This window comes from Oryzias latipes, chromosome 5 (assembly GCF_002234675.1).
Source record: "Oryzias latipes chromosome 5, ASM223467v1".
Taxonomy (NCBI): domain Eukaryota; kingdom Metazoa; phylum Chordata; class Actinopteri; order Beloniformes; family Adrianichthyidae; genus Oryzias; species Oryzias latipes.
The window spans coordinates 19,649,475-19,677,323 of record NC_019863.2 but is presented as its reverse complement, the minus strand read 5'-3'; the positions used below and the strand labels follow the sequence as shown (position 1 = coordinate 19,677,323).

Sequence of the window (27,849 nt, the reverse complement as noted above, 5' to 3'; positions counted from 1 at the left end):
TCAGTGAAGCTCCCTCAGTTTTTGGGCTGAGCTTCCACACCACCCAGACCCTGATAGTTGATCTGGAGCTTTGCCTGGAGCTGAACCACACATCAGACGGGACCTTTCCAGGTAAAACCACCATTGGCCCCCACTTTTTTATACGTGCACACATAAAAGCGACTGTTCTCCAGCTCTGTAATAATTCCAGCTCTCTGCCAAACACCATCACCAGCACACACAGAACACATGCATGCATTTATTAATGTGCAGCAAGCTTCAATTCCCCATACACGCACACATGGCTACAAATAAGCTGAATCTTCTTTCCTCCCTGCAGCCTCTCGCAGCCCCAGCTCCTCCAGACATGTGTGAAACTAGGCCAGAACTGGGATCAGAGCAGGAAGAAATAAGAAAGGGTAATGCGGGGTGGGGGGTGTGGACAAAACAACTGGAGAGACGGATTTTAACGAGGAACACCAGCACAAAAATGGGATGTGCTTGATGAAGCTCCTTTGGCTCCTCTATGAATTACTCACAAACACGAATGTGTCCCTTGTTCTTACATGTACACACCTGAGCAACATTTGTCTGGTAACCTGCAGGGTAAACAACATTTTGGTTACTTTGGCAATTAAAATGCTAATGAATGTAAGATCATTCATGTTCTTTCTTTTTCAGAAACAAACATGTGTCCCTTTTTTTTTATTAGAATCTTAAGATACATATACACCTAGCGTTTAAACATTAAAAAATGTGCCAAACACACATTTAGCCCCTGGTGTTTACACTATAAAAGCAGGGGGGGGCTTTTTCTTTTTTTACTGTTTACTACCACATGTTTACCACCTAAAGTTGGAAGAGGCTTTAGGTACAAACTTCGTGAATGTTGCCACAGGTTTTCTCTTTCACAGGGCTATTCTGATATATGAAAGACTTGTTTCATACAAGTCCTCCCGCGAACAAACTGCATTTTTTAATTTCTCCTTCATCGTCACATTTAAAATGTGAATTAAAAAGCACACCATGCTAATGTAGTTACCAAATCTGAGTCCCCTATTGGTCGAAGTTTGACCAATAGGAGTTAAAAAGGGTTTAAAAAATGGTGTAAAATGCGTAGCTATGCATGAATGCTAGAGTCTTGGATGTAAAAGGCGTGTTTAAGTGTGTTTACATAGACTTTTCAATGGAAGCGGCCACTTGAATGTCTGTTGCTGATGGCAGTGTGAACGTAGCTTACAGTTAAGAATGATACAGCTCATGGTTTAGATCAGTCTGGTTTAGTTTTGTATAATTTGAATCTGTCTGGTTCAACTGAATCAAAACATCCATCCATCCATTTTCAGAACCTGTTAAATCCCTTTCAGGATCACAGGTCCACAAGAACCAACCCAGGTACTGTAAACATGTAAACTTCACGCAGAAAAGCATCGAATGGGATTTGACTCAGGACCTTCTTGCTGTGAGGCAAGGGCGCTGACCTGCTTCACCGTGCAGCCCTGGATTAGAACTTATTCCATATTTTCAGTTGTCACTGCTGTGTAAGACTTCTTTAACAACGACGTTCTGACCCCACTCAAACTCTGGTCATGGTTATAATTCCTTCATTTTCTGTACCGCTTTGTCCCTTTCGGGGTCACGGGGCTGCCGGAGCCTATCCCGGCTACTTGGTCGTAGGCAGGGGATGCCCTGGACAGGTTGCCAGTCTGTCGCAGGGTAGAACATCCACAATCACACACCCATGCACTCTCACACTCACACCTATGGACAATTTAGAGTTGCCAATTAACCTATGAAGCATGTTTTTGGACAGTGGGAGGAAGCCGGAGATCCCGGAGAAAACCCACGCATACACGGGGAGAACATGCAAACTCCACACAGAAAGGTCCCCCATTGATGTATTTTTCATGTCCCCCAGCCGGGACTTGAACCAGGGGCCTTCTTGCTGTGAGGCAAGAGCGCTAACCACTGCGCCACCGTGCAGCCCGTCATGGTTATAATATAACCAAAAATAATTGCATTCACATTTGGGAGTTAAACAACAGCAGATGTCAGAAAGCATCTATCAGGACCCACTCATCAATACTTACCAGGGTTTTTCGAGGTAGGAAATGCAGAAACCTCAGCAGTGACCTCTGTGGTGAAAGGTTGAGCTTGAAGGGTCTTCCCCTCTAGCTGCTTTTCTTTAATTGGTGGACTATCAGGTGGATCCTGTTTCCTCTGATTCTTTGCAGGATTGTCGTCCTCTGCCCCATCCTCATCCATGTCTTCCCGCCTTTTCTTCTTCTTGTCTTTTTCCTTGTCTTCTTCCTCTACATCCTCATTTTGACAGTTGTCCTCATCTCCCTCAGTGCCTCCTTCATCACTGGCTGTGGCGGTCACAGCAGAAGAGGAGGAAGCATCCCTGGTGTTCTGACATGAGGGGACGGGGTTACGATTTGATCCGGCGCTCGGCCAAACAGAGCTGGGGAACGATGAGATGACGCCCCCACTAAAGGCAAGGCCAGCCAGTAAAGTACTGGTCACCACGGATGCCACTGTTGCCTGACTACCACTGGAGGATGGTCCGATGCCTGTTGCCATGGAGACAAAAGAGAAAGGAATGCCAGCAGAAGTCCAGGTGGATGAGCCAGAGGAGATAGGGGCCATGTCAGCAGAGGAGGCTGGAGACACTGTGGGCTGCAAGACAAAGAGATCCTTAAATAAAAAGGAGCCAAACTTTTTCTGTCCACTGCAGCATTTGCAGCGGTCTGGAAAGGTGGGATGACCCCACCATCACCGACATAAAAGATTAAATAAAATCTAATTAAGTTAAATTATAAATAATTTATTTAAGAATCTTTAAGCTCAAGTTCATGGATATTTTGCATTCTAAAAAAGAAAATGCACTTAGATGAATTAGAATTATGAAAAAGGCCAGAACAGAAAAGAAATAAGCTAATTAAATATTTTCATAATAAAAAAAATTCTAATCCTAAAATTGACTGAGGTTCTTCAATTAAAAACAAAAAAAGTTTCAAAATTAGTCCTGCAAACCTTGTATGAAAGTCATAATGTGTAATGTGTTCAAAATCTGTTCAAAATGTGTATTTGATAACTCGTCATTACTGTCTGTACATGCTTGTGCCAAACTACATGCTACTGTGACAAGGAAATTTCCCATTTGTGGGATAAATAAATAAATAAATCTAAATCTAAATAAATCAATCTGTAAACTGTTATTTCTAAATATTTAAGACTTTACAATTCCAATATTCAAGTAAAATGATAATTTCATGAAACTTGCCATCCTTACCATGCCGGTTTTTACAATCCGTGTCCCTTCAAAGATTCTGGTGGTGTTTGCTGAAACACAGGATACATTAAAAGGTGTTAACTTTTAGAGGAAATCTGTGGGATTGTCATCAAATAGCCTCAGAGTAAACATTATCATTAGCAACCAACCAGTTAAACAATCAACCAATTAAAGAGGCTGTTTGAAATAGAAATGAAATGGTCTTTAAGATGTTAAGGAGTATCTTGGGGGAGTTTATAATCACCTCTGAAGAGGATGCTTTGGCTGAAGTCGCTGCGCATGTCGTTCCTGCAGATGGCCTGCACTCGAAATAGGTACAGCACATCAGGAGAGACGGGAGAGATGATGGCCTCCTGGAAAAAGAAAAAACGAAACAAAAAGCAGGTGACGTAAAATGTCTGTGGAACAGCAAAATGTGTTTAACCCTTGTGCTATCTTAGATGACCCCACCCTTACATTGACGTGTTCTCCCTACCATGACAAAGGTGGATAAAGGTGGAAAAATTTCATGTAATCCATGGACACCAGTGAAGATCACAAACCATTGAAGAAAAAAGGTTCAGCGCACTGTCTAGTGGGTCTAGATGACCCAACTCCCAACATTAAAGTGCCTAGGATAGCACAAGGGTTACAAATGATTAAACCATATTTCTGACTTGTATTGGGTGGTGTACATCAATCTGTGTCCTATGTAGAGCTGTGTAGGCTCCCTAATCAACATTTGTGTTTCACTGCTGATGTTTACAGGAAAATCAGAGACAGATGTGTGCCCTTCAACAAGAGGGTAGTGAGGGGTACAGACAGTGACAATGTCAGTTACTTTAATTAAGGTTGCCAAAAGGGCTTACTTCCATTGACCGGAACAGCCCAACACCACAAAAAAACACATGTAGTGTGTGGATGGTATCCGGTCTGTCACAAAGAACAGGAAGAGCTCAAACAGGGGGGTTAAGGACAGCATGTTACCTGATACCCTTAACAGCTTGCACATCAGCTTTGACCCTGAGGACATCACACCACAGGCGACTTAAATGCGGGCCATAAAGGCCCCACAAAAGGCTGTGGAAGGCAGCAGAACCAGATGGCGTCTCACCAAGAGTCTTTAAGGCCTGCACCGCATAATTAGCAGGTGTGTAGAAAGACACCCTCAATCAATCTGTAAAACTAGCAAAGGTCCCCCAGGTGTTTAAGTCTAGCCTCATTATGGCACTCCCCGAGTTATCAACCATTAACAATTACTATGGCCCAGGAGCACTGAAGTGCATTGGAAAAGTTCTCACGCTTAATAACACCGCGATCCCTCACATGCTTAACTGTCTACAGTTCGCCCGTTTACCTAATAGATACATTGACCAGCCATTGACATAGCTCTTCATAGCACTTTGCAACATCTGGGTTGCAGCTTTTTCTGGATTAAAGCTCTGCTTTCAACACCAGTTAAGGTGACTGCAAAACTAAATGACCTTGGCATCCCGATCATCACCTGATTCTAAACATGCTAATTTGTTATGAAGCCTTTCCTTTAAGACTCCACTTAATCTAGAGTCACCTCGAATGTAAAAAAACTGAAGACTTTTTTTTTTTTAAATAACTGGAAATAAATTCTGACATTAAGGGACAAAACTGGGTAACGTAGCTAGTTATCCTTTCTATAGATTTTATTTTCAAAATCAAATTAGCATTTTATGTAACAATTTATTTCCTCCAATGTGAATTTAATTCTGAGATTTTCTTTTTAAGTTAGGCAAGCAAGTGGACTTCAATTGGCCAGTGTATGGGTTGTTGTTTTGAACAATCTTTCAGGTTTGGAGGTTGATATGGAGTTATATTCCTTTCACAAGTATTTTGTGTTTGTAAAATGATGTTCACAAATGTAATACATTTTGAACAACATTTGTACATCTGTAAGAATCAACTTGAGTGCAGAAGTATTTTGTGCTTTTGCATTACTAATTTGTCCTTGAGTAGAAAGATGTAAAAACGTGTGAATGTGTGAATTATTTGACCATGAGCAGAATAAATTACAACTACAAAATATATTTTGCACAATGTGAAAGCGTTTTCTGTCTTTAGAAATATTTTTCAGATCCTCAGAACAGCATATGCATGCACAAAAGTGTCTTACTAACTAATGCACTTAATCAAAAAAAAGAAGAAAAAAAGTTCAGCCATCAGCTACAATTACTGCTACCTCAGCAAAATGTCTTTCATAAACAGCCTCCCAGTGCTGTCAGCCTTTGTCAAATTTCACCAATTAAAAAAAAATACAGTGAGAATCTCCTTTTTGTGCACTTCTATGTACAGAGCAGGTTTAAAAAGGAAACAGTGTCTGTATTATAATTATGTATTTAACGATCACACATTAATAATAAAAAAAACTTAATCTACCTCACTGACAGTCAGTAGTTTAATGTGTGGCAACATGAAATAGTTTAACAAAGTAAACAGTGTCGCTCCTTGACACTTGTATTCTACCAAAGCCTATAGAAACAGTTATTGATCAAAGTCCAACTTGACAAGTCAATTTAATATTTTCTTTACAGGACCCAGGTCTCATGTTTGTATGACACCAGAAAAAAACTGCAACCTTGCAATGGAAAAACTATGTGAGGTTTTTTTATTGTGTTGTACTCTTCTTGGTGCATGGTGGTTAGGGAGCACCCTGCCTTAGCCCAACAGTGACTGGGATAGGTTCCAGCATCCCCATGATTCCGGAAAAGAATTGGCAGGTTTGGAAAATGGATATATATTTTGGACCATGTCAGTCGTACAGCCCTAAAAGCAGTTTCTGTTGTTTTCGAAGTTCGGTGGACAATAAAACAAACCAGGGGGGTCTGAATCCAGACGTTGAGGGGCGGTGTCCAATATGTTTTCCAGCCAACCTGCCTCTAAAGCTCCTTATTGGCTAAACACACCTGATCCAGGTTCCTGTGTTGACAGTGTTTACATGCTGCAAATTACAACTGGAAAAATGAGTATTACCTTTTTAGACTTCAAAAAGGATCATCTGCAACCATGTTTTTGACTTAGGAGAAAACTTTGGCGCTATGTGGCACAGTTTTATATATTGTATATTAATGTCCACCTTTTTTGGCAAGTAATAAAAAAACATCCTCTTATCACTCTGTTCCCATTTATGCCACTTCATGCAATTAAAGCAATTACATCAATGTTTTAAATCTTCATGAATCCCTGAAGCACACATATGTAGAGTGCAAGTTTAACCCACTTAGTCCAATTTAGCTTAGTCCAATTCAATAATGAAATCTTCCTTCTGGGCACACATATGGAGAAGGGTCTCCCTTGGTCTCCAACTGCATATTTATGTGGTAAGTGGTTTTAATATCGCTACAATATTTGAGCTCTACCTTTATTATAAATAAGTCCCACTAAGGTCTGACAAGGGGGAACGCAACAAGGACCACAATGAGATCTGCAGATATACTGTTTAAGGTGCCATCCATGCACCCCACAGGTAAACCATAAGGAGCCCATGATGAGATGTTTGCTGTGTTATTCAAAACATTTTATTTGAACAGAAATGAGATGAATCTATTTGGAGCTCTGATGAACAGAAAAAAACAGCTTTCTGATATCTGTAATAACTATATTAACGTCTGGAAATCATCATGGGAAAAAGGTCATTAATAATGTGTCACTTTATTTTACTGTTTTGAAAAACTAAGATAAAATCTTTAAAGCTTCTGAAGTGACAACATTTTTAACACGATCACTTCTCTGTTTTGACAGTTTTTTAACATAAGAGCAAATGTTGCAGCTTCAGCCTTGATTGCAGTAATGAAGTTAACAGGGCTCAGCTTTTGGTTGTAACATTTATCACTGCTTGACACAAAATATAAAAATATTAAGTTAATCATGTGATCAAGGATCCAGATGACTGATCATCTCAGTACCAACTGGCTAATTAGCACCCACGTGGTATGGTTAAGCTTAGCTTGTTAATATGTTTTTATTAATATGATTATTTCAGTGCTGTTCTGATGTGACACTTTGTGCATAACAATTAAGAGTCAATGCAGAGCCTGCATCAACATTTGAACCACTCTATCATGATTATTGCTGGGGGAGGGTTGGTGGTTGAAGGTGAAAGAATAATAATAATCCTGACAGGATGCAAAAAAAAAGGAACTGAGTGGTTGATAAAATGTGGTGTTGTAAGAGGCAGTTCACCAGCAGGGGGCACTCCTGTCCCTCAGCTGCTCTGCTCCTGTCTAGCCCACAGAGGCTCTGCCCAAGGTCACGCTTTCTGCTCAGCCCGACAGCTCTGCATCCCCTTCAGCTCGGCATTTGTATTCTGCTAGCCAACTGGCAGAGTGCAGTGTGGGAATGAAACTTGTGTTTCTTCTCCCTCTGCTCACTTCTGGGCCCTAACTACAACATTTGTAAATGAACACGTGAAGGAGGATGCTGGAGGTGGGGGTGGTGGTTCTGTGCCTCACCCCAATGACAGTCTGAGTCAATTTGAACATCTCTGGAAACTATCATTTGAGTTAAAAATAAAAAAAGAGAAAATGACTGGAGTAAGCCTGGTTAAGTTTGGAGGATTTCTATAATTAAATAATGGAAGAAGGAAAAAAAAAACACCTAATGCTTGAGTTAAAATTCTCAAAACATCCTCAATGTCAGTGAGCTCCAAAGATAATGTGAAAAACTAAAGGATTTCACAAAAGACTGAATTAATTCTACATTAGCAGATCCCCTATATACATCAGGGGTGTCAAACTCATTTTCTCCGAGGGCCACATCAGCATAGTGGTTGGCCTCAAAGGGCCAGATGTACATGTAACTAAATGTAATGAAAAATAAACGTAACTACTCCTGAATGTTAAATTACTCATTTATTTATTTATTATACCTTTTTAAAGTGACAATTACAGTTGCATAGAAAATATATTTTTGCTTGTTACTCTAGCATAAATCCTTTTAAATTTGATTCTGTCAGGTTAAGTTATATGGACAGTGTTGAAGTCCTTATGTATAGTTGCCCAATCCGATATTTCAAGTCCAATTTCCCCTAGATATGAATAAATACACACCAACTTTTATTATTTATTTTAAGAAATCAAAATCTTTCATGCTTCTGCAGGCCACATAAAATGACATGGTGGGCCAAATTTGGCCCGCGGGCCTTGAGTTTGACACATGTGCCCTACAGCATATGACAAGCTAACAGCTCCCTGAACTGGAGGAACACAAAAATTAGCCGAACAAAGTTCTACCAAAAACATTGTAAGGCACTGAAAACAGTCATGAAACATGTCTAAGGGTTTCCAGCTGCTAAGGATGATCTATAGATGATGATTAAAAGTCCCACTCTAATCATCTTTTTGATCTATTTTTAAAGCGTACAAATGGTATTTTAATAAAGATCATGCCATTTTTAGCAAAAATAAAAAAACTTGTGTTGTTTTCTAGCATAATTTCTGCATAGTGGCGTAGTTCATCAGAAATTTGCCTCAGATTTGGCCGTTGTCGCAGAACAACCCCCCTCCTGTTACCCATCTGTTTACACTGTCTCCGGCTAGCTTATCATACCCCCAACCTAACATTAGTGGTGCAACAACAAAAAAAAAGAAATATTGGAGCTATCCAGCTACAGTTTTGATCTAGATTCCTCAGATTTCCTCAGACGAGGAAAACGAAGACATACACAGCTCTAATCATCTTCAAGCGGACGAGTGTGAATGGAGCGGAGCGTGAGTGATTGTAGCTTCTATGTCACAGCTACAAGCTTTTTTAAATGCAGTTTTTTTTGTCATCGTCTGATTTACAACTATTTGAAAGCAGGAATATAATCTTAATTTCCTTTATAAATGTGCTCCATAGTGAGTAAAATGCCACAAGAATATGTTGAAAACACCAAAAACATCTACCTGCTGCTTACAAAGAATTTAAAGAAACCATAGTCATGATATAGAAGCTTTTTAACTGTTGGAACCACAGCTTGATGTTATTCTGTTGTCTCTGCCCTGCTGCTGCTCTATCATAAACTCATCCTCGTTTAAATTAAATAATTAATTTTAATGCTTTCAGAATCAGGAGTGAGGAGTTTCTCTTTATTCTGGTTTCTTGCATCCAACCTCATGAAAAACACCAGCTTTGCCCGCACTATTCATTATTCACAACGCATTCATTATTCAGCTGTGGGGCTCGTGCCTGATTTCAGTTTCAAAATCTCATGTTCAGACATGGCTTGGAATAAAAGTTGCCTTAAACCAACTTGATACGTTGAATTCCTCACTTAGCCTCGGACCATGTTGTGTGATGGGGCGTGCAGATCTGCGGACGTGCAGTCTGTGGAGAGCCTAAGGAGGTGCTCTACGTGCTGCTGAGGGGTTTTATGGCAGAACAAACATCTCCAAACTCAGCCTGACAAGCTCTTTGCCTCCTAAACATGGCAGATGAAAGGAGTGCATCAGAAAAAAGAAATGTGAGCAGCTGATAAAAAAAAAACCCCACTGAGCTCCTTTCCCTTTATCTATACAAAATGCACGTGCACAGACATTTTTAGATGCATCAAAAGACCCTGATGTGAAAAAGCACAACTGAAGGAAGTCAATAGCTTCAGTCCCCTCACCTTCATTGGACCAATGCTTTTTTTTGCCTATAACTATATGGAATCATGGGTGGAAAATCCAATTTATAAATTTAACATTTACTCCGCCTAAGGCTTAGTGTTTTGTCATCATTATGGGCCTGAAAGAAATCTCTAAAAGCTCAAATCAGCACCCCATCCCAGTCCGCTGAACATGAATAGAGCAGTTTTGGAGTTCAATAATTAAAAAAAAAACGTTAAAATCTTCTGATCACCTCTTTACTTCAAACCAAAAGCAGGTTTTCTGAGTCTGCTTTGGTTTTTTGAAGGAACTCTGCATGTTGTTTTTTTCAAACTTGAAGAGAAAATTTCCATAAAACCAGACACAGTCCGGATCAGAACTCTGTGGGACCAAAACATCCCAAAGACGTCTTGTACTGTGAGATAATGATTGGATGTTTGGGCTGCAGGGGAAGTCTGAGGGTAACAGATCCTCCCTGACGGTTTTCTTTCAACCAAAAAAGAGTCATCATCCAAAAGCTCTTATGCATCTGAATACGTCTGTCTTGAGAGGAGTTCTGGAGAAGCCGTCCGGCAGAGATTACAACATGGAGCAGTTCATTTTGTCCTCAAAAGTTCTTCTTCTTCCAAACTTGTTCTGACTTCCACAGATGGACAATCGTCTGTTTTTGGCTGTCCATCTGCACTAGGCATGAAGAATGCATGGCTCCTCCCAGTTTATATGAAACTTCAGAAAGCCACCAGAATGATGTAGAAGTTTGGGAAGTACTTCAGAAAACAGTTTCTGGCTTCGAACTACTGTGCTGACAGAATTGCTCAATCATTTTTTGTTGCAAGTCTAGAAAGACTTCATTTTATATATTGAAGAACTGCATATTACTTTCTCAACATTATAATGAGTTTATTTAAAATTCAGTTGACCGAAGTATTGCTAAGGTTTAAAAAGTTGTTTTTCCATTTGTTCTTCCTACCAAAACGTGAAAAAATCATCTTCAAAGATGAATTTTCTCTGAATCTTTCCTTGGAAGAACCTTTTAAAACGTCTTAAAGAGAACTCGATCTCAGTGCTGCATCTGAGCCTAAACACCAACTGTCTGTTCACTAGACCTCCTCGTAAATTAAAAAAAATTAAGGCTTCTGTCTTTCCAGTGGAAGAATTTCTGTGTGAACGTCAGGAGATGATGTGATGCTTTTTCGCGACTTCTTTTCACGTCTCACCAGTTTGTGTTTGGCATCGGCGAGGTGCGTTTCCTCAAAGCTGTCATCGTGGGCCGTCCAGCTATAGGACACCAGGAAGTGGAGGATGGGCGGATGGTAAGTGACCTCGGGTCGGGCCCAGCGAACCACAAGCGTGCTGCCATTCACGTGCTGGACCTTCGTGTTGATGGGGGCGCTGCTGCACACTGCAGGAAGGAAGGGGAGGCATGGAAGAGGAAGGTCAGGAAGTAGAAAGTATTAGCATGAGGGAACATGATAAGAAAGGAAGAATAAATGCAAAAAAGATGAGGGGTGATGCAAAGACAAGGACAAAAAACAAACTTAGAGAAAAATGATAGAAGAATACAAATGACAGGATAAATGATGAATGAAAGAGAGAAGAGAAAGGAAGAAAAATATGGAGAAGGAAAGATTTGGAAAAAATTGAAAAGAGGGAGGGTAAATTAAAAGCAATCAAAGGAAGGACACAAATAAAAGATTGAAAAGAAAAGCGAAAGTAAAGAGGAATGGAAGCGAGGAAGGATATGCTGATTTCATGATGATTGGAGGCAAACAATGAGAAATAAATGAAAAGATGAAGAATGGTAAATAAATAAAGAGATGAATACCAAAATCAAAATGTGAACAAAGAAGAGGAGAAAAGAAAAAGTAAAGTGGAAAGCCCCGTGTAAGGGTGATGAAGAAAAATAATGAAGTTTAAAATGGAAAAAAAAAACTGTCAAAAGGAAGAGGAGGCATCATTTGTTATCAATTCTGTCTCAGAGCCATACAGACACCCAAAGATTCATTGAAAAACATTTCTGTAAACATATCTGCTTCTAGACTTTCACTGATCTGATCATTTATCATTCATTCCTGCGCCTTCACTGCAGGAAGCTCTCTTCCTCCCTCCTGGTTCCTCTTCATCAAGCTCCAGTGTGAAGGTGATAAAGAACATGTAGTTTTCTGCACTGATGTGGCTGGTAAATCGTGTAAAAGCATAAAAAAAAAAAGGAGGCAGTTGTGGCATCCGTGACAACTGAAGATGCACATGTCTGCACTCTGACCACCAGATGTCTCTGTGTGAGAGCGGAGGCTTGAAGCTTCGGTTTGAAGGGTTCAATGTCAGGCTTCGAGCCTTTCTTCAAACACCTGAAAAAGCTCCAGCATTTCCTCATGAAACACACGAAGCAGCGCTGATGTGTTACTGCACGCCACAGCTAATGAGCTTCAGGAAATTCAATTCAGTTTCATTCAATTTTAATTTATAGAGAGACCATAGTCATCCGTAATAAAAAATTAAAAGTCACAGCAGTCCCATAAAAAAGCATAGCAATTAATAATCATAAAAATGAATAATTGTTTAAATTAAAATAAATGAAACACTGTCATGGATTAATGTTAAAACGAGGAAATACAAAAGGATTAAAGCAAGACACCAAGCTAAAATAAACTCCTAATATATTTTTTATGAAAGAGATGTAAATTTACACATACACTGTCTTATTGGACTAAAATGAAACATACTTCCAGCTTCTGTTTAAACTGTTTTAGTCTCATAAATAAATATCTCTTTAAACTATCTCTTAAATTATTAAGTATTTTTTATTCCTGCTGGAATTTCAGGCTTTTTATCCAGATTTCTGGCACCAGTTGAAATTTTTTCACATGTTTTGAATAAAGCATATTTTAGAACCTTCCATTTAAAGTTCCTGTTTAAAATCAGTAAGAATAACAACTCCTAAATAGGGATTCAGCAAGTGAGAATCTAACACAGTGAGTATCAAAGTGAATAGTAACACTGACAGATTTGTTTAGGAAAATAAAAACAAATTATGTTACAAATTAGCTACAACATATTTATACATTTTAATGAAACAGGTTTGGTATTTTGTTTTACCTTTAGCAATTATTTTACAAATGTTGACAACAACTAAAAAAGCTCAGGAGAGATTTCTCCAAAAAACTCCTCCTTTAAAGTCCTGCTTCATGGAAGGGGAGTGGAGCTTCTGTATGTCGCAACTAATTGAAAATAGGACAAAATAGGCTTAAAAAAAAGTGAACGTCACTATGTTAGTATTAACTAACTGATGAGTTTGTATCAACTATTGGCAAGAAACTAACCAGAAGGTATTTTTGTGAACAGCTGTTGAAAAACACACTCTTACGTAAACAGTACTGTAATAATAATGGATTGGATTTTTCTGTGCTTTTCCAGACCCTCAAAGCACTTACAATGTATGTCTATTATTCATTCATTCATACTTGGTGATGGTAAGCTACTGATGTAGCCACAGCTACCCTGGGGCAGACTGACAGAGGTGTGGCTGCCTGTTTGCACCTAAAGCCCCCCAGTGTCTTGCCCAAGGTCACAACGACAGTTGACTGGGGGGAGCGGGGATCGAACCACTGATCCTTCGATCATTGGACGATCTGCTCAACTGTTTGAGCCACTGTACAATCAGTGTCTTGGAAAAATTGAATTGTTTAGATAAAAGTCTGATGATCTTTTTTTTAATATATACATATATATATAAATAATATATATAAATAAGTACAAACACAGCAGCTGTAGATAGTAGAAAAACTTGTCTTGTTGGTAGATTATAAAAATCAGAGACGTTTTATTCTGAAAAATGAGTTCCAATAGAACAAAAAAACAGACAAGTCAGTTTAGCTTTCTCTTTTTTAGCTCATTATGTGTATTTTGAATGGGTTTTTTGTGTCTGCATTTGGTAAGCATGACATTTTTCTTTTATCCTGAGCTCCTTTCTGTCATTTTGGTGTCTGATCCTCAATGCTGGCTGTCAAGATCCACCATCCTCCTTGCTTTCCAGTTATCCCTGGCCTTTTTTTAAAAACTAGATTAGGTGATTGATGGTTTTGACTGACGGACCATGCACGATTAAGGTAGGTTGTGGGTTCCACATCACAGCCACAGGCTTTTTCGTCTGCTCCTGATTCACAATTTGAACAAAGCCATACTAAGAAATGCAGTTTTTATCTTAATTTTCTTTATATTTGTCCTCCACCATCAGAAAAAATTCCACAACAACATGTAAAAAACACAATTTTCGTCAAAGTAGGTCTTAAAGAAACAAGTACAGGGATAACGGTTTGGAGAACCTTCCTGTGATTGGAAACTGCATTCCCATTCTGGCATAGCACAGGTTAGGGGCTCTTTTTAAGAAGAGGAAAACCAAACCTGCATGAGAAAAAAATCAATAAAGGGAATTGTTTTAGTACATCATGCCTCAGGTTAGAGAATGTGCCCTCCAAGGCTACATAGCCACATCTAAGGGAAGTGAGGGTTCAATACTCCAAAAGTGCAAACATTTCCATCTGATTGTGTTTGTCCACCTTTTCTCATCAACCAAAACTGGCTCAATGGAGAAACACTTTCACTGAGCTGAGACCTCAACCCCCACACCCCCACAAAATCCAATACATAAGAAAAACAAGAGAGAAGAATATCAGAAGGTGACATTTTTAAGAAGTGTAAAAGAAGCTTTTATAAAACGCTTTAAGATTTCTCTGCAGTCTGATCTCTGAGGGGTGTGAGGGCCAGAATGTCAGTAATGAGGAGCGGTGCACTGCTGCTCAATGATTTAGGAAGCAATATTTTCAAATCAATTCAGTAACTGTTGCTGTGAGGCTATAAAAGAAGAAATGTGGTGATTTTTTTTTTTTTTTTGCCAACTTTTTGTCAGAAAAACTGGCGGAATTTTTCAAGCTGAGGGCATCAACTGCAGACCAGTTTATAAAAACAGATTACAGAGCTGGACCTTGTTACAGGGCCTGTCTCTCTGTCTGTCTGTCTGATGCTTTGGTGACTGCATGAGCAATACTTTAGAAGAACTGGTTGCCATGACAACAGAGTAATAATGAGCTGTTTGGTTCAATCAAATTTTGAAGGATGGAAGGAAGACAACAGAGTCATTGGGCAATTCTGCCGGAACTCTTCTTAATCAGAATAGAGGAACAGATGAAGCTAATGCCTACATGTAGGTGTATTTTGATCAGGATGTTGCAGATTGATGAGAAATATTGTTAAAACCATCTCTGCAGGGTTTGAACTGTTTATTGTCTAAAATGGATCAGTAAATGCTCACGTCACACACAGCAACTATTGCTGTTCCTATATACAGTCATGATCTACCTTCCTTAACACACCTTATTCTAATTTACAATGCTGATTGGAAAAAAAATACAGAAACAAGAATGGACATTGCATCTTGAAAGGCAAACCACAATAACAAAACAGATAACAATAATAGACTGAATATCTGCATGCTTCACTACTGTAACACATTGATGCTTATTTAGCGTCATGAAACAGGAGGACTCTGGCATATTAGTGCAACACATTAGCAATCACTTAGATGACCATAGCATAAAGAACATGCTAACAAGTCTACTAAACTCTTAACTTTTATCACTTCAAACCACTAAATCTTCAAAAACTCTTCATCTTTTGTGGTGCTTTTGAATAACTTCGCTGAGCCCGGCATAATATTAAGCGGTGCTTCTTCTTCTGTGTTGCTGTCAGTGGCAAATACTGATTCACACACTTTGCCTTCTATCAGTTGCTGCCATTTATTTATTTAAAAAATTCAAATATAAGATGCTCCAGAATATGAGTCGCACTCTTGGCCAAACTATGCAAAAAAAGAAAAATTGACTTAAAGTACGAAAAATATGGTAAATAAAGCTTCACTTCTTACCCTAAGGAAGCCACATAGGCCTGCCTTAATTTTTCTGTTTAGTCATCATAACAACATTAACTGTCACTTTATCACAAAAAATGTTTTCTTTTTCCTGATAGGAAAATAGTAGATGTCGTTGACAAAATAAATTTTGTTATAGTGTGATGGTGAGATAACAAAGAAAATACTTTGTTTCCTTATTCTACAATCTCCAACAAAACAAAGTAGTTTGTTAGAGAAAATGTGGAAAACCAGAAGAACCGATCAATTCATTTCTGATTACATTAATCGTGGTCTAACACAGGCACAGATTTCGCTGATGTTATCGGTCATAAACAAATCAGTCATCATCATGTAACGAGAACTGGCTACAAAACAACTTGTTTTCTCATGATAACGAGATAGTAGAAGTTATTATCACAAGAAAATTACGTTGTGATCATGGAAAATGGGCAAGAAAAAAAAAGCTAGGTAGGCCATTTGCTGCTTCGGTATCATAGAACTTGACTGACCATAAAACCTTGTTAAAGAAAAATAGTTTTATAAAAGATCATTTTTATGTCCAGAGTTACATTTTTTACATGGAAGTAATGAGGAATTTACTTGTTTATCTTTCACCAAGTAAGTGATCGAAGAATTGCATTATTTTGCTCTTCTTGGTAATTCTTAAGTAGGAAGTTAAAAGTTAACATCGCACAAAATTGAGGACCTCAGTTCTAGAACCATTTCTTCATGAGTGACATTCTCATTTAGAAATTGTCTTTATTTTCTGGACTCATTACCTTACCGAATTTAAACCTGACCAATGAAGCAATCCCAGATAATGATAGCCCCCTTAGTGGCTGCTTCATCACCTGTCACACTCTTATCTCTCTGGAGCAGGTTCAGTTGGAAATCATCAGACCACGTGACTGAAAAAAACTTTTTTCAGGTAGCTTCACAAATTGCCAAATAACATTTGAACTTGGTTTATACCCCAGTTCTTTTAACACTGTGTGGAAAACTGTATAGCGGTATAGCTGTTAGTTAGTGTTACATGTCCTGAAGGAGCATAAGTCTATTGGACACAAAACAAAAAGTTTCTCCCTGCATCAGACTAGCTGCAGAAACAGGCGGATTTGTTTGGGCCAGTCCATGTTCTTTGTTGATGCAGAGATGATTAGGATTTTGTGCTAGGTTCATAAATAGAAATATTTATGGAATATTTATACAGAATATAACACAGAGACAGGTGGCTGCAGCGTTTTAACCATGGGTAAAAGGTTTGCTGGGTGATGAAGAAATCCTCTCACGATGTTCATCAAAGACAACAAACCTCCCCCGTGAAGTCAGACAGGGGCAGGTAATGAGATGAAGCGAGGCAGAGGCATGTTTGAGGTGTTTTCCACAGGTGAACCCATCAGAGACTTCCTCTTCCTCCATCCTTCATAGCGCTCTCAGAGGCCATTTAGAGGTGGAAAGGACATTTGTGGCCCTGCGGCGGGCCGGCCGCAGCAGATTGATGACACAGCCTTGATTGTAGTTTGGTCTGCAGAGTTTTGCAGCGCGTGGACGGAATGAGGACTCACACAGGCAGCTCTGCTGTGAACTCTCACCAATTGTATGTGTGGAAAAAAAACTAGCTGCCTAATCTTTCTCCCACTGTTTGCTGGCTCAGGTTTGTAGGACATTTACAGAGTTCATGAGTTCCTGCCGCCAGCCGCTGAGGGCTCCATTTCCTTTCTTATGTTTAAACACAGCAGGAGAAATCTCATCTGCAGCTTTTCCTCTGGAACTGTACAAAAATGTTCAAATGATCAGAACTGCTGGTAATTTTGAGCACCGCGGGAGAGTTACCTGATGTGTCATGAAGGAAAAATGAAAATAATCGCAGCCCCTGCTAAAAAAAGTTTACTCCCAGAGCTACAAGGGCCTGCTTTGTAAAAGTCACAAAGTAACATTAAGAAGAGCTTTATATAATAATTAACTTGAAGAAGTTGGGCATGTTTTTCGGCAGAAATGTCTGCATTAGTGATCGAGGACAGCATTGAACTCATGACTTTCTGTTCTGTTCGGTAATTCTGCAGGATTTTTGTTCTTGACTGAAACTGAAAAGGAGACACAAGGACCTGTTATTGTGAATGATGCGAATCCTCCAGAGCACTTTGATTATTATCATTCAGAGTCGGTCTCTCTGCAGAACGTCAATGTTCATCTGTATTCAACGCTGTACTCACTTCATTACAACAGAAGGCCTAATGACTTTGCAAAGCTGGAAGTCTTGTAGACTCCTAACTATAACACATCCACACAGATTTAATGTTTTAGAAATCTATTAGTTGTTTGATTGAAATGTTTAAAAAATTGGGATTTGTATGTTTAAAGTAAGAGACTGGACAAGTGTGTAGTGGTTAGCGCTCACATCAAAAAGGCCCTGGTCTGAATCCCTGCTGGATCCTGTCTGTGTGCCGTTTACATGTTCTTTTCATGCAAGTTCAAGTTTCCCCAGACACTTTGCATGTCTCCCATAAGCATTTCTTTCCAAAAACGATATTTGAGAGATTAACTAGAGACTGATTTGTCCCTTTGGCTTATGTGTGTTTGTCTGTCTCTGTTTGGCCATTGCATGGACTAGCGAACTGTTTAGGGTGTACCCCACCTTTGCCCAACAATGGCAGGGCTCCAGCAACCCTATGACACTGTACTTAAAATAACAGGTATAGAAAATGGATAGAAAGGTGCTTTAAGTATTCAGAAATGTAAATTCATGCTAAATGCTGCGGTTCAAAGCCCACTGAATGTGTTTGCAAAGTAAGAAGTTAAGAAAAATCTGCCATAAGCAAAATCTGCCTTTGTTTTTATTCAAAGAATTCAGTTTTAAAGGAGAAAATGTAACTTAGGCTTTTGTATTTTCTGATCGTATAGCTTGATCTTTCTCTCAGATCTGTCTAGCAGCAGACAAACTCCACCAGAACCTGAATAAGTTCAAGCCTGAAGACATTACATTACTGCGAGTGCTGGGGCGAATCATCAAAACCATGTCAGCACCATCAATGTGCAGAGAGGCAGAGAAGAGTACCCACCTGCAATCTGTCCACCTGTCAATTGTTTCTTTCTGTGATTCCCATCATTTTCTTTGTTAAAACATACTAACTTTATGCATCTCTTCAGCTTAGACACAAGATGAAGCAGCAATGTGACATAAATTTGCCTGAATTCTTAAATCCCCATAAAAATGAGTTGATCCGTGCTACCTTTGTTTAGTTAGTCAGTGTAACATGTCCTGAAGGAGCATAAGTCTATGGACATAAAAACAAAAAGTTTTGACATTATGAGTTAAATTAAGTTCGCTTCTTTTTCATGTGAAAATAATTTGTCACAATACGACAAATCCAGTAAATCTTCCTTCCTTGAATATTGCTTCCATGATACAGAATGATTAAGACCAGGAAGAAAATAAAAGGAGGAATTTTACAAACTGTTGCAGCTTTTAACTCCACATGAAATGAATGTAGGCCAAAATTTGTTTTTAATATAAAAAAAGTTTTTTTCATAATAATGTGTTGCTTTTTGAAGTACATTTTTAGGACATGCTTTTACACAACTTGTAAATAACTTATTACTGACTAGACCTAATAAACTCACCAAATTAAAGGAAGTTACAAGCTAAATTAAAGCAATAAACTTGAAAGATTTGGTTTTCCTGATGTTTTCCAACTATTTGTACATCTTGCATTAAATGTTATATTAAAGTTTAGAAACAAAAAAATGAGATATAGAGATTTAAAAAATTTTTTTTACACAATAACAATATTATATTATTAGGAATACATTGTAGATGTAAATAAAATGTGTTGTATTCATCCCCTCTATAACTGCAAAATACATATTTCCTTTTAACAAAAATATGCCCTCATATTTATGTGTTTGCATTTAAAATCAGGTCTGCAATACCAGTTTCAAGTCAAACTGTTTCTCATTGTAAATGCAATTCGGACTCCATAAGAGTCGATGCCTCACAGCTTTTACTCCAGAGCACATCTCTGATCAGCACTGATCGGTCTGGCATGTGCAGGACCTTAAACATATGTTTAACATCCAGATCATCCTGGGATCCACTTCAGGATATTTATAAGGAAAAGGTTGACTTATTTGCAATAAAATACTCAAATCTATGTATTATGACTGCCTAGAGTTTCTTACCAGTCTTTGTAAGAAAATTAGATTGTATGCCAAATGAACCAAACTGAACACAGGCATGTTATTTCAGAGTAAAAATTACAGAAAATGCTATGTATGGTAAATAATTGAGGGTTTCAGAGCTTGTAATTATTCAAACCTGAACTGTAAACACGTGTTCAGTTGGGACTTTTTTGTGGAGTCTATTAAGTCTGATTAAAAAACACACAAGAAAAAAATCTGTCTCAAACAACTGCAGAAGAACAAAGGTGTGGTGCGTTAAATCCGTCCGTCTGCCTGCTCTTTGTTTCAGCCTCGAGTCTCTGCTTTTTTTTAAACGCCCTTGGTTTTAATGCGTACGCCCTTCAGCAGCTTATAGATCTGCTTATAGCAAATATCCCACAGCACAGCAGCACTCAAGGACAAACACCATGGGCATTCAGCGCACTGCCAGAAGAGCATGCACGTGCACTACATGTGCACGAGGGGGTTGTGTTCATGTGTTTGTCTGATGGAGGTGATGCACCTCTTTGAGATGACCATATGGAAGCACACATGAAGGGAAGGAGGGACAAACCCGACTGGGGCTACTGTCAGATGCAGGACCACACAGAAAACTGCTGGCAAACACTCACACAAGCACAAACACACACTTACAGTCAAATATGCACACTTACACACAGATGCTGTATAATGTGTCGTGGTGTCTAAGCGGTAATGAGGCAGGAGTGGAGGGATGACAAGCGTGCCTCCCACTGCCTTATGCTCGGGGAGTTACCCAACTTCAGCTGGAGGAATGACAGAAAGCTGCTGTAGCCACAGACATGCACAAAGACAGGTGTACACAAACACACACACACAAGCACAAACACACAGAGAGAACCCAAAACAATTTCCTCTGTGCACAGGAGTAACTTAAACTGTCTCATTTATTAACATTAGAAACTGTCATGCCAGACAATAATTTTAAACCCCAAACTGTTTTGAAAAAAAATAAAAAATAATATAAAAAAACAATCTTTGGCTCACAAATGTTACCATGACTTAAACATATAAATAGTACAAAATGATTTTTCTTGCAAGGCCAACATGTTCTATCCTTTCCCACAGTGCCGGCATTGTACTATGTACATAACCTACAGGTGTGTGAGCATCTGCACACAAATATTCTGTCAGATATGTAGTTCTTAATTACACCAGGGGAGATCCAGCCATAGTCCTTCAGGGCTATGTCCTGCTTGTTTTTCTAATCTCCCTTCCCTCAACCCAATCAACCCAATCAACCCAATCCGATGTGTTCCACCAAGGAGGTGCAACAAAGGCAGGGGGAATTGGAAAAGAAGAGGACATCGTCCTTTGAGGATGGAACTGCCCATACCAGCCTTACACTGTTTCTCACAAACAGAACTCACAAACTTCTTCCACAGATTTGTGTATAGTTTAATGACTGCCTGATTTAAATAAAGGCTTTAGGGAAATTCAGACCTCCTGCTGGGTTTTGTTTGTGAAGTAGTCCTGCATGAAGAATTTCTAACAAACAAAACCTCCATCTGTTGCAAGTCACACTTAGAAAGGTTAGATTTTGACCCCTAGACACTGTTTATCTGTAATATACAATGTCACACAAAAAAAGATCTTTAAAAATTCAAAATATAGCTCCATTCATAATGTCTACCCATCATCTATAAATAAAATTGAGCATCGACTGCATACAAAATCAAATCCCACAGCTTTGCTATATATAACAACACTCCTCATGGCCCTGAGGGAGTAGGCTTGAATTGTAATTGTTCTTCTAGATTAATGTGACAACATTTTTTCTAGAAGAATTATTTGATATTCCAGGAACTACTTTAAATTGGTTTAAGTTGCATTTATATAAAAAGCTTCCAGTTTATTTATGTAAATAATGACTAACCAGTGTGTCATGGAGTACCACATCTCTGTTGGCTCATTCAATTCATTTAGCATGTTTTATTACAAAAGATACAAACCAATCCAATGTATAGAACATTTAAAATGATATTTTACTCCTTGCTTTGATTTCACCTCCTGAGATCAGACTGAAATGTTTTGGTTTAGGCACCAAAACTGTTTAGTTAACTAGTAATGACATGCGGGCTGGATAGTGGAGCAGAAACCAGGGTAAAATCCGTGAAAGATTTGAAGAAGGTCACGCCCAGTGTAGCAGGCAAACATCAGCTACGTGGCTGCAGGGCAAACGCACTGAAACTAAAAGGTTACTGCACATCCAAAGCAAACCCAAACAGAAAAAGCACACTGACATTTTCTACTGGGAGCTGAAACAAAGCTCCCTCCCACTAGACTACAATGCATGTAAACGTCTGCACTCATTGCAGTCGTGCATCTCTAAGGCCTTAGGGTAAAGAATTTCTTTTTAGAATGCTGGAATTATAAAGACGCTCTCCGATCATCTTTTGATCTATTGTTAAAGCATTTTCAGTGGTCTTTTATCTGTGATTATGCCGTTTTTGGAAAAAAATATATATATATATTTTTTAGTTTCTGAAGAGCGACAGTAGTTCATTAGAAATTCACTTCTGAGTTGTGGGTGGGGCCTTTGGCATAGAGAAACCCCGCCCCAATTGCCTCCCCGTTGCTGAGAGCTTGGATCAGGAGCTTGTGGCCCGCCTAGCATATTTTCTATGTCACAAATACGCTCTTTTTCAAACAATTTTTTTTGTCTGCCCCTGATTTACAAAGATTTGAATGAAAAAAATACTCAGAAATGCAATTTTAAGCTTGAACCATAATAACCCAGACCCATTTTTTCTTAAGAAATATGTGTATTTTACCACAAACCACAGAATCCATTTCTGATATTTTTCTGTTACTCTGATGTCACCATGGGTTCTTATGGGTTAATTCTCTTTATACCATGGTCCGGGTCAATACTCGATTATGATTGGCTGCAGGGTGTGCATTAAAAAGTGATTTACCACAGGATAACCGCACAGTGAAAAAAGAAGTTGTGGTCACCTAGCTTAAATGTTTTATATCACTGTGCCGGCTTCTTTAAAACAACCTTTTGCTTCATCATTTGGACAAAAACAAGCGGTAAGAGGTGAACTTTCTTTCTAAACTGATGCTTTATGCAACCCATTGGAAATATCAGCATATATACGTATATCGCTTTATATCGCCGAATCTTGACTGCAGCGGTGGTGCAGCGCGACGCGGACTATTTGTTACGTGGTGCAGTGCGGTGCCGCACCACGTGACAAATAGTTCTCTTTTTGTGAGAAAAGCGATCAAAATTGGAAAAAAACAAGCATTAAGGACTAAAAACTGGTTACTATTTATTTCTTTTGGAAGTGACCATGGAATAAGCAAGTTAATGGCCTTCAAAGTATGCATTATCACTTTTTAACGCACTTCGCAGAAGCAACAGTCTGACGCGAAGCGTCTTGCTGCACCATGTAAAAATAGTCTGCGTCGTGCCGCACCACCGCTGCAATCAAGACTCGGTGATATACATTTGCTGATCTTTCCGATGGGTTGCATAAAGCATCAGTTCAGAGAGAAAGTTCATCTCTTACCGCTTGTTTTTCTCCAAGTGATGAAGCAAAAGTTTGTTTTAAAGAAGCCGGCGCAGTGATAGAAAAAACATTTAAGCTAGGTGACCGGAACTTCTTTTTTCACTGTGCGGTTATCCTGTGGTATATCACTTTTTAATGCACACCCTACAGCCAATCATAATCGAGTATTCAACCGGACCATGGTATAAAAAGTGATAATGCATACTTCGTCGGCCATTAACCCTTACTTCTATATGAGTGGATCTTTAAAGCCTGCCAAGTATAAAGAAGGTTGGAGCTTCAGGACAGGAACCAGAATTACCCAGGTTTTCCACCTGTAGAAGTGCCACAGGCCCTCGGAGAGCTTCTGAAGTACCATTGAAACAAAAATACATTAGGCCAACTGGTCAACCATTTTCACTATTATTTATCAAAAACAAAAAATAGTGAAGCAAATATCACAAATCACTTTGTTGTCTTTGGGAAAACTCATGTACAACCTCTTGTTATTGCCTGGTCTGAGAAGGTCGCCTCTCTGACACCAAAGTTAGTTCCTCTGTTCACAGCTGATGGGTTGAATACCCTCAGGGTTAAAACCATCTGTAACACGCAGCAGCTAGAAAATGAGGCAGAGCAGGAGCTGATTTCCTGCATGCTGAATTACCTCACTAAATTTGCCCCCCACCTGGCTCAGGTCAGCACACCTTTTAGAATCAAGGGCAGCAAGCCAAAGAGGAAAAGGACTCAGGAGAAGCAGAGCAAAGCTCATTTTCAACCGGCTTTAAACTCAGAAAGAAATTAGAGAGTTTGATTTTAAAAAGGAGGTTTTAGTCCTGATAAAGTTTCATGCTGTCCTATGTGGGTGCAGCTAATTCCACCTACACATTCCTACATGTATTCCAGACGGTTTTCCATAATTCCCTGTTACTTTCCTTCAATGACTGCTGTCTTTAGGCTTAGAGGTGGAGGACTGGTTAGAATGGGTGAGAACACTAACAAATGTTCCCCGTCTGTTTACTTTTCCACACAGACCTCTCATTGAACCAAAGATTTAAGTGGACCAAAGAGGAACGGAGTATTTTTGTTTGGGTCAAATCAAAATTCAGGTTAGGATTCACACCTGCCAAACCAAGAGGACTATTAGAGGTAAAATAAAGATTAAACTAGGACCACAAACGCCAGAGCGGATGTGCCCTTAGAAAAATGGAGGCTAGTTGGCCCTTGGGGAACGCATGTGACAAACTCTGATGTACACTACAGACACACTGAATCCATCGGAGCTCACTCCTCCCAGCAAAATGTATAAATGATGTTGACTACATTCATCATTAAATGATGGATCTCACAAGGTCTGGGGGCTTCTTTCAAATGGAGGAGAGTGGTGCTTGAGCGCCCATTTAGAACAGTCACACTGTTACATGAGTTTATGTAGAGGAAACAAATATAGCCCATCCTGGGAAATCCCCATTATCACAGCAGTCCCAGGAGTTTTAGTTTATGTAGTTGAAACAAACTAGCAAGTAGAGCTATAAAGATTTTGAATATCTAAATCTTCTATAGTAAAATGTGAATATCAGTTACATGCAGCAACTTCTTTGAGCAAAATTGAAAGCATTTTTTAGACAACTTGGAAATATTTGTCAGTCATGATCTCAATCAAAGGGTTTGTTTAACCCAGACATAATCATAACACTAAAGGAGTAATGCTCCTTGAAATTTCTTACATTTTCTCTCTGAAACTACAAATGCATTGTTTATTGAAAAGGATTGCAGTAGCTGCTGGAACTCTTGAGCAGAGAGGTGAATTTAAAGATCTTGGAATTAAGTAGTTGTTAAGGAGTCATGGGCTTCAGTCATGAATAATTTGTTTCAAACCCACATATAATGGTTGCTGCTTGAACAGCTGACTGGATATTTTCGTTTCGACAAAATGTGTTGACCTCTTTAAGTTTTTTTATGTGTTTTTGGTCTCCTCCCGATTCAATGACTCAGTGGTTACAGCCACTATCTCTGGTTCTGGTTCTAGTGAAGGTCTGTGATGTCTCCTGAATGGTCAGAACTGGAATAATATGGGGAGTTTGTGGGATTTCTTTGTTTCTGCGGTGAATGGTTTAAATGAATACAGCTCTCAACCCAAGCATGGGATCAATGCAATGCAGTCTGTGGATAGTTTCTTGATGACCTAGGAGAGTCCTACCATTGGAAGATTCAGCGCCGTATGACCTCCCGCTGTTGTCTGCGAAGTCGTGCATCCAGGCGTCTTTGACGGCAGACTTGAAGACAATCCGGTTGTCCAGGCTCTGGACTGGTCTGAAGTTACTGCGCAAATACTCCACAGACTTAACGTGGTCCTGCTGCTCTGTGGTGAAGATCGAGTAGAAAGCCTCCAACTGGAGTCAAAAGAGAGCATGCAGGGTGGAAACACAGGCAGAGAAGCAAAACAAGTTGTTTTTAGGTCAGAAAGTCTTCATTATATCACATAAAACGAGACTAAAATGGAAAACAAGCTGACTTCTATTTTATTCAGGTAAAATTCTATCAGTTAGAAAATACAAAAGTTAGCATTGCTGACTCGATGTTTTGTAAGTTGGAAAAAAGTTACATAAAAGAGAATGACGGTGACAAAATGGCTTCTTAACATTTTTACAGAAAACAGCAGAACTTCAACATTTGTTCTGCTAAAAGGTTTGCAGAGTAGATCATTAAACAGAAGGAAATTCGAATTAAGACTACAAAACTTTTAAAAATGTTTACAGGAACACACATTTTTATGTACATTTATTAATCTCCACATCAATACCCAGTTGAAGATCCTCGTCTCATTTCTCTTGTTTCTCTTCAACATATTAATAACTCCTACACAGTGCCTGAGTTTACACAGGATCCTTTAGCTTTCAGGCAATTACCTTAGTTTCATACAAGCTGGGTTTGAGATGTGGATCAGACCCGGTTCAGAATCACTGCTGTGTGGGCTGTTTGCAGCTCTGACCAAAACACTGGTTTATACAGAATCTGTTTTCTATAATTCATGTACATAAACAGACATATAATTACTTTTGGTCAGTGTTTACTGCCAAAACTGCTCTGCATAAAAATAATTCCATAACTTTGATTAATTGTTCAGGGAACGTGTGACTGCTGCAACATCTGGTCAATCTGGCATCGACAATACAGTAAGAATAAAAAAATGTATCCTGAACAAAACCGTGAAAACAAAACTCCCATTTCAGAGTAGCCTTGATATGGCTTCTTGATGTGACACACCTGTGAGGTGGAATAGATTATCTCAGCAAAGAAGCGCTCACTACCACAGATATAGACAGATACGTAAACAATTTTTGAAAGAAACATTTTTTGTGTGTGTTTGTCGAAAATGTTTCAAATCTTTGAGTTCATCTCTTGACAAATGGGAGCAAAAACAAAAGCTTTGCATTAATATTTTTGTCCAGTGTAAAACAATGCTTTGCCCTTTTACACACCTGGGGCCTCATTTATAAACGTTGCGTACGCACAAAAGAAGGGGTACGCCACTCTCTACGCAATAGTTGAGATTTATAAAAAGCAAACTTGACGGGAAAATGTGCGGTCCTTCACGCAAGCTCTGACCCAGGCGTACGCACAAAAACGGGTGAAATGAGAAACGGCGACGCCGTCGGCAGATGGAAGAAACACGTGAAAGTGAAAATGAAGATACTGCCTCTCAGAAATAACATGAAGACTTCACAAAGCAAGTCTGACAATTAACAGCCTACACGAACACCCGTTTGATCGATCAGCAGTGAAACAAACAAAAAAAAATCAAACAAAAATTACAACAGAAATTCAAATGAACACATATTTGCAAAAAGAAAAGTGAAATATGTTCTGCAATATTGGCATGTTGTGCAATTCATCCTCATAAATAATATATTTAACAGAACGAAATAATGTACAAAACTGACATTCCCGTCGATGTGTCCGTCTGGCGGAGCAGATATAGGTGCAATTAGACAGACAGATGGATAGATAGAGAGAGAGAGATGCATTAATTGTCCACTGGGGAAAGTTGTTTACATATTAAAACATTTCTTCATAAGCCACGGAATTATGGTATTCATGCATATGCCTTTAGTTTGTTTTATTTTTGATGAAACAATGTATGGCGTATGTCTCAACCATTCAGAAAGCAACAAGAAATTACATTTGCGCTGATCAATTTCCCTTTTCCACGTCGATTATTACCGACATCTGCAGCTTGTCAGATGTAATTAAATGGAGGGAAATAAAATGCCCCATCACAATGCGTAATGACGCACAATGGCTGATCTTGCGCTCTTAGAAGATGTGGCAAATGGAAGAATTCGGAGTGAACGCATCTTTAGACAGCAAGGAGACTTGTTGGCAAACGAGGACGAGTGG

At 39.0% G+C, this 27,849-nt stretch overlaps 1 protein-coding gene across 1 annotated transcript in view; it reads right to left on the bottom strand.

Moving 5' to 3' along the window:
* LOC101160156 (receptor-type tyrosine-protein phosphatase gamma) overlaps positions 1-27,849 on the bottom strand; it is a 228,475-nt gene that overhangs the window by 10,196 nt on the left and 190,430 nt on the right. Inside the window, exons 8-12 of the mRNA XM_023955062.1 lie at positions 25,649-25,841; positions 11,070-11,254; positions 3,519-3,627; positions 3,275-3,324; positions 2,070-2,658 (exon numbers count right to left, since the gene is read on the bottom strand). Of these exons, the coding sequence (XP_023810830.1) occupies positions 2,070-2,658; positions 3,275-3,324; positions 3,519-3,627; positions 11,070-11,254; positions 25,649-25,841 (1,126 nt within the window). The remainder of the gene's footprint in view (positions 1-2,069; positions 2,659-3,274; positions 3,325-3,518; positions 3,628-11,069; positions 11,255-25,648; positions 25,842-27,849) is intronic.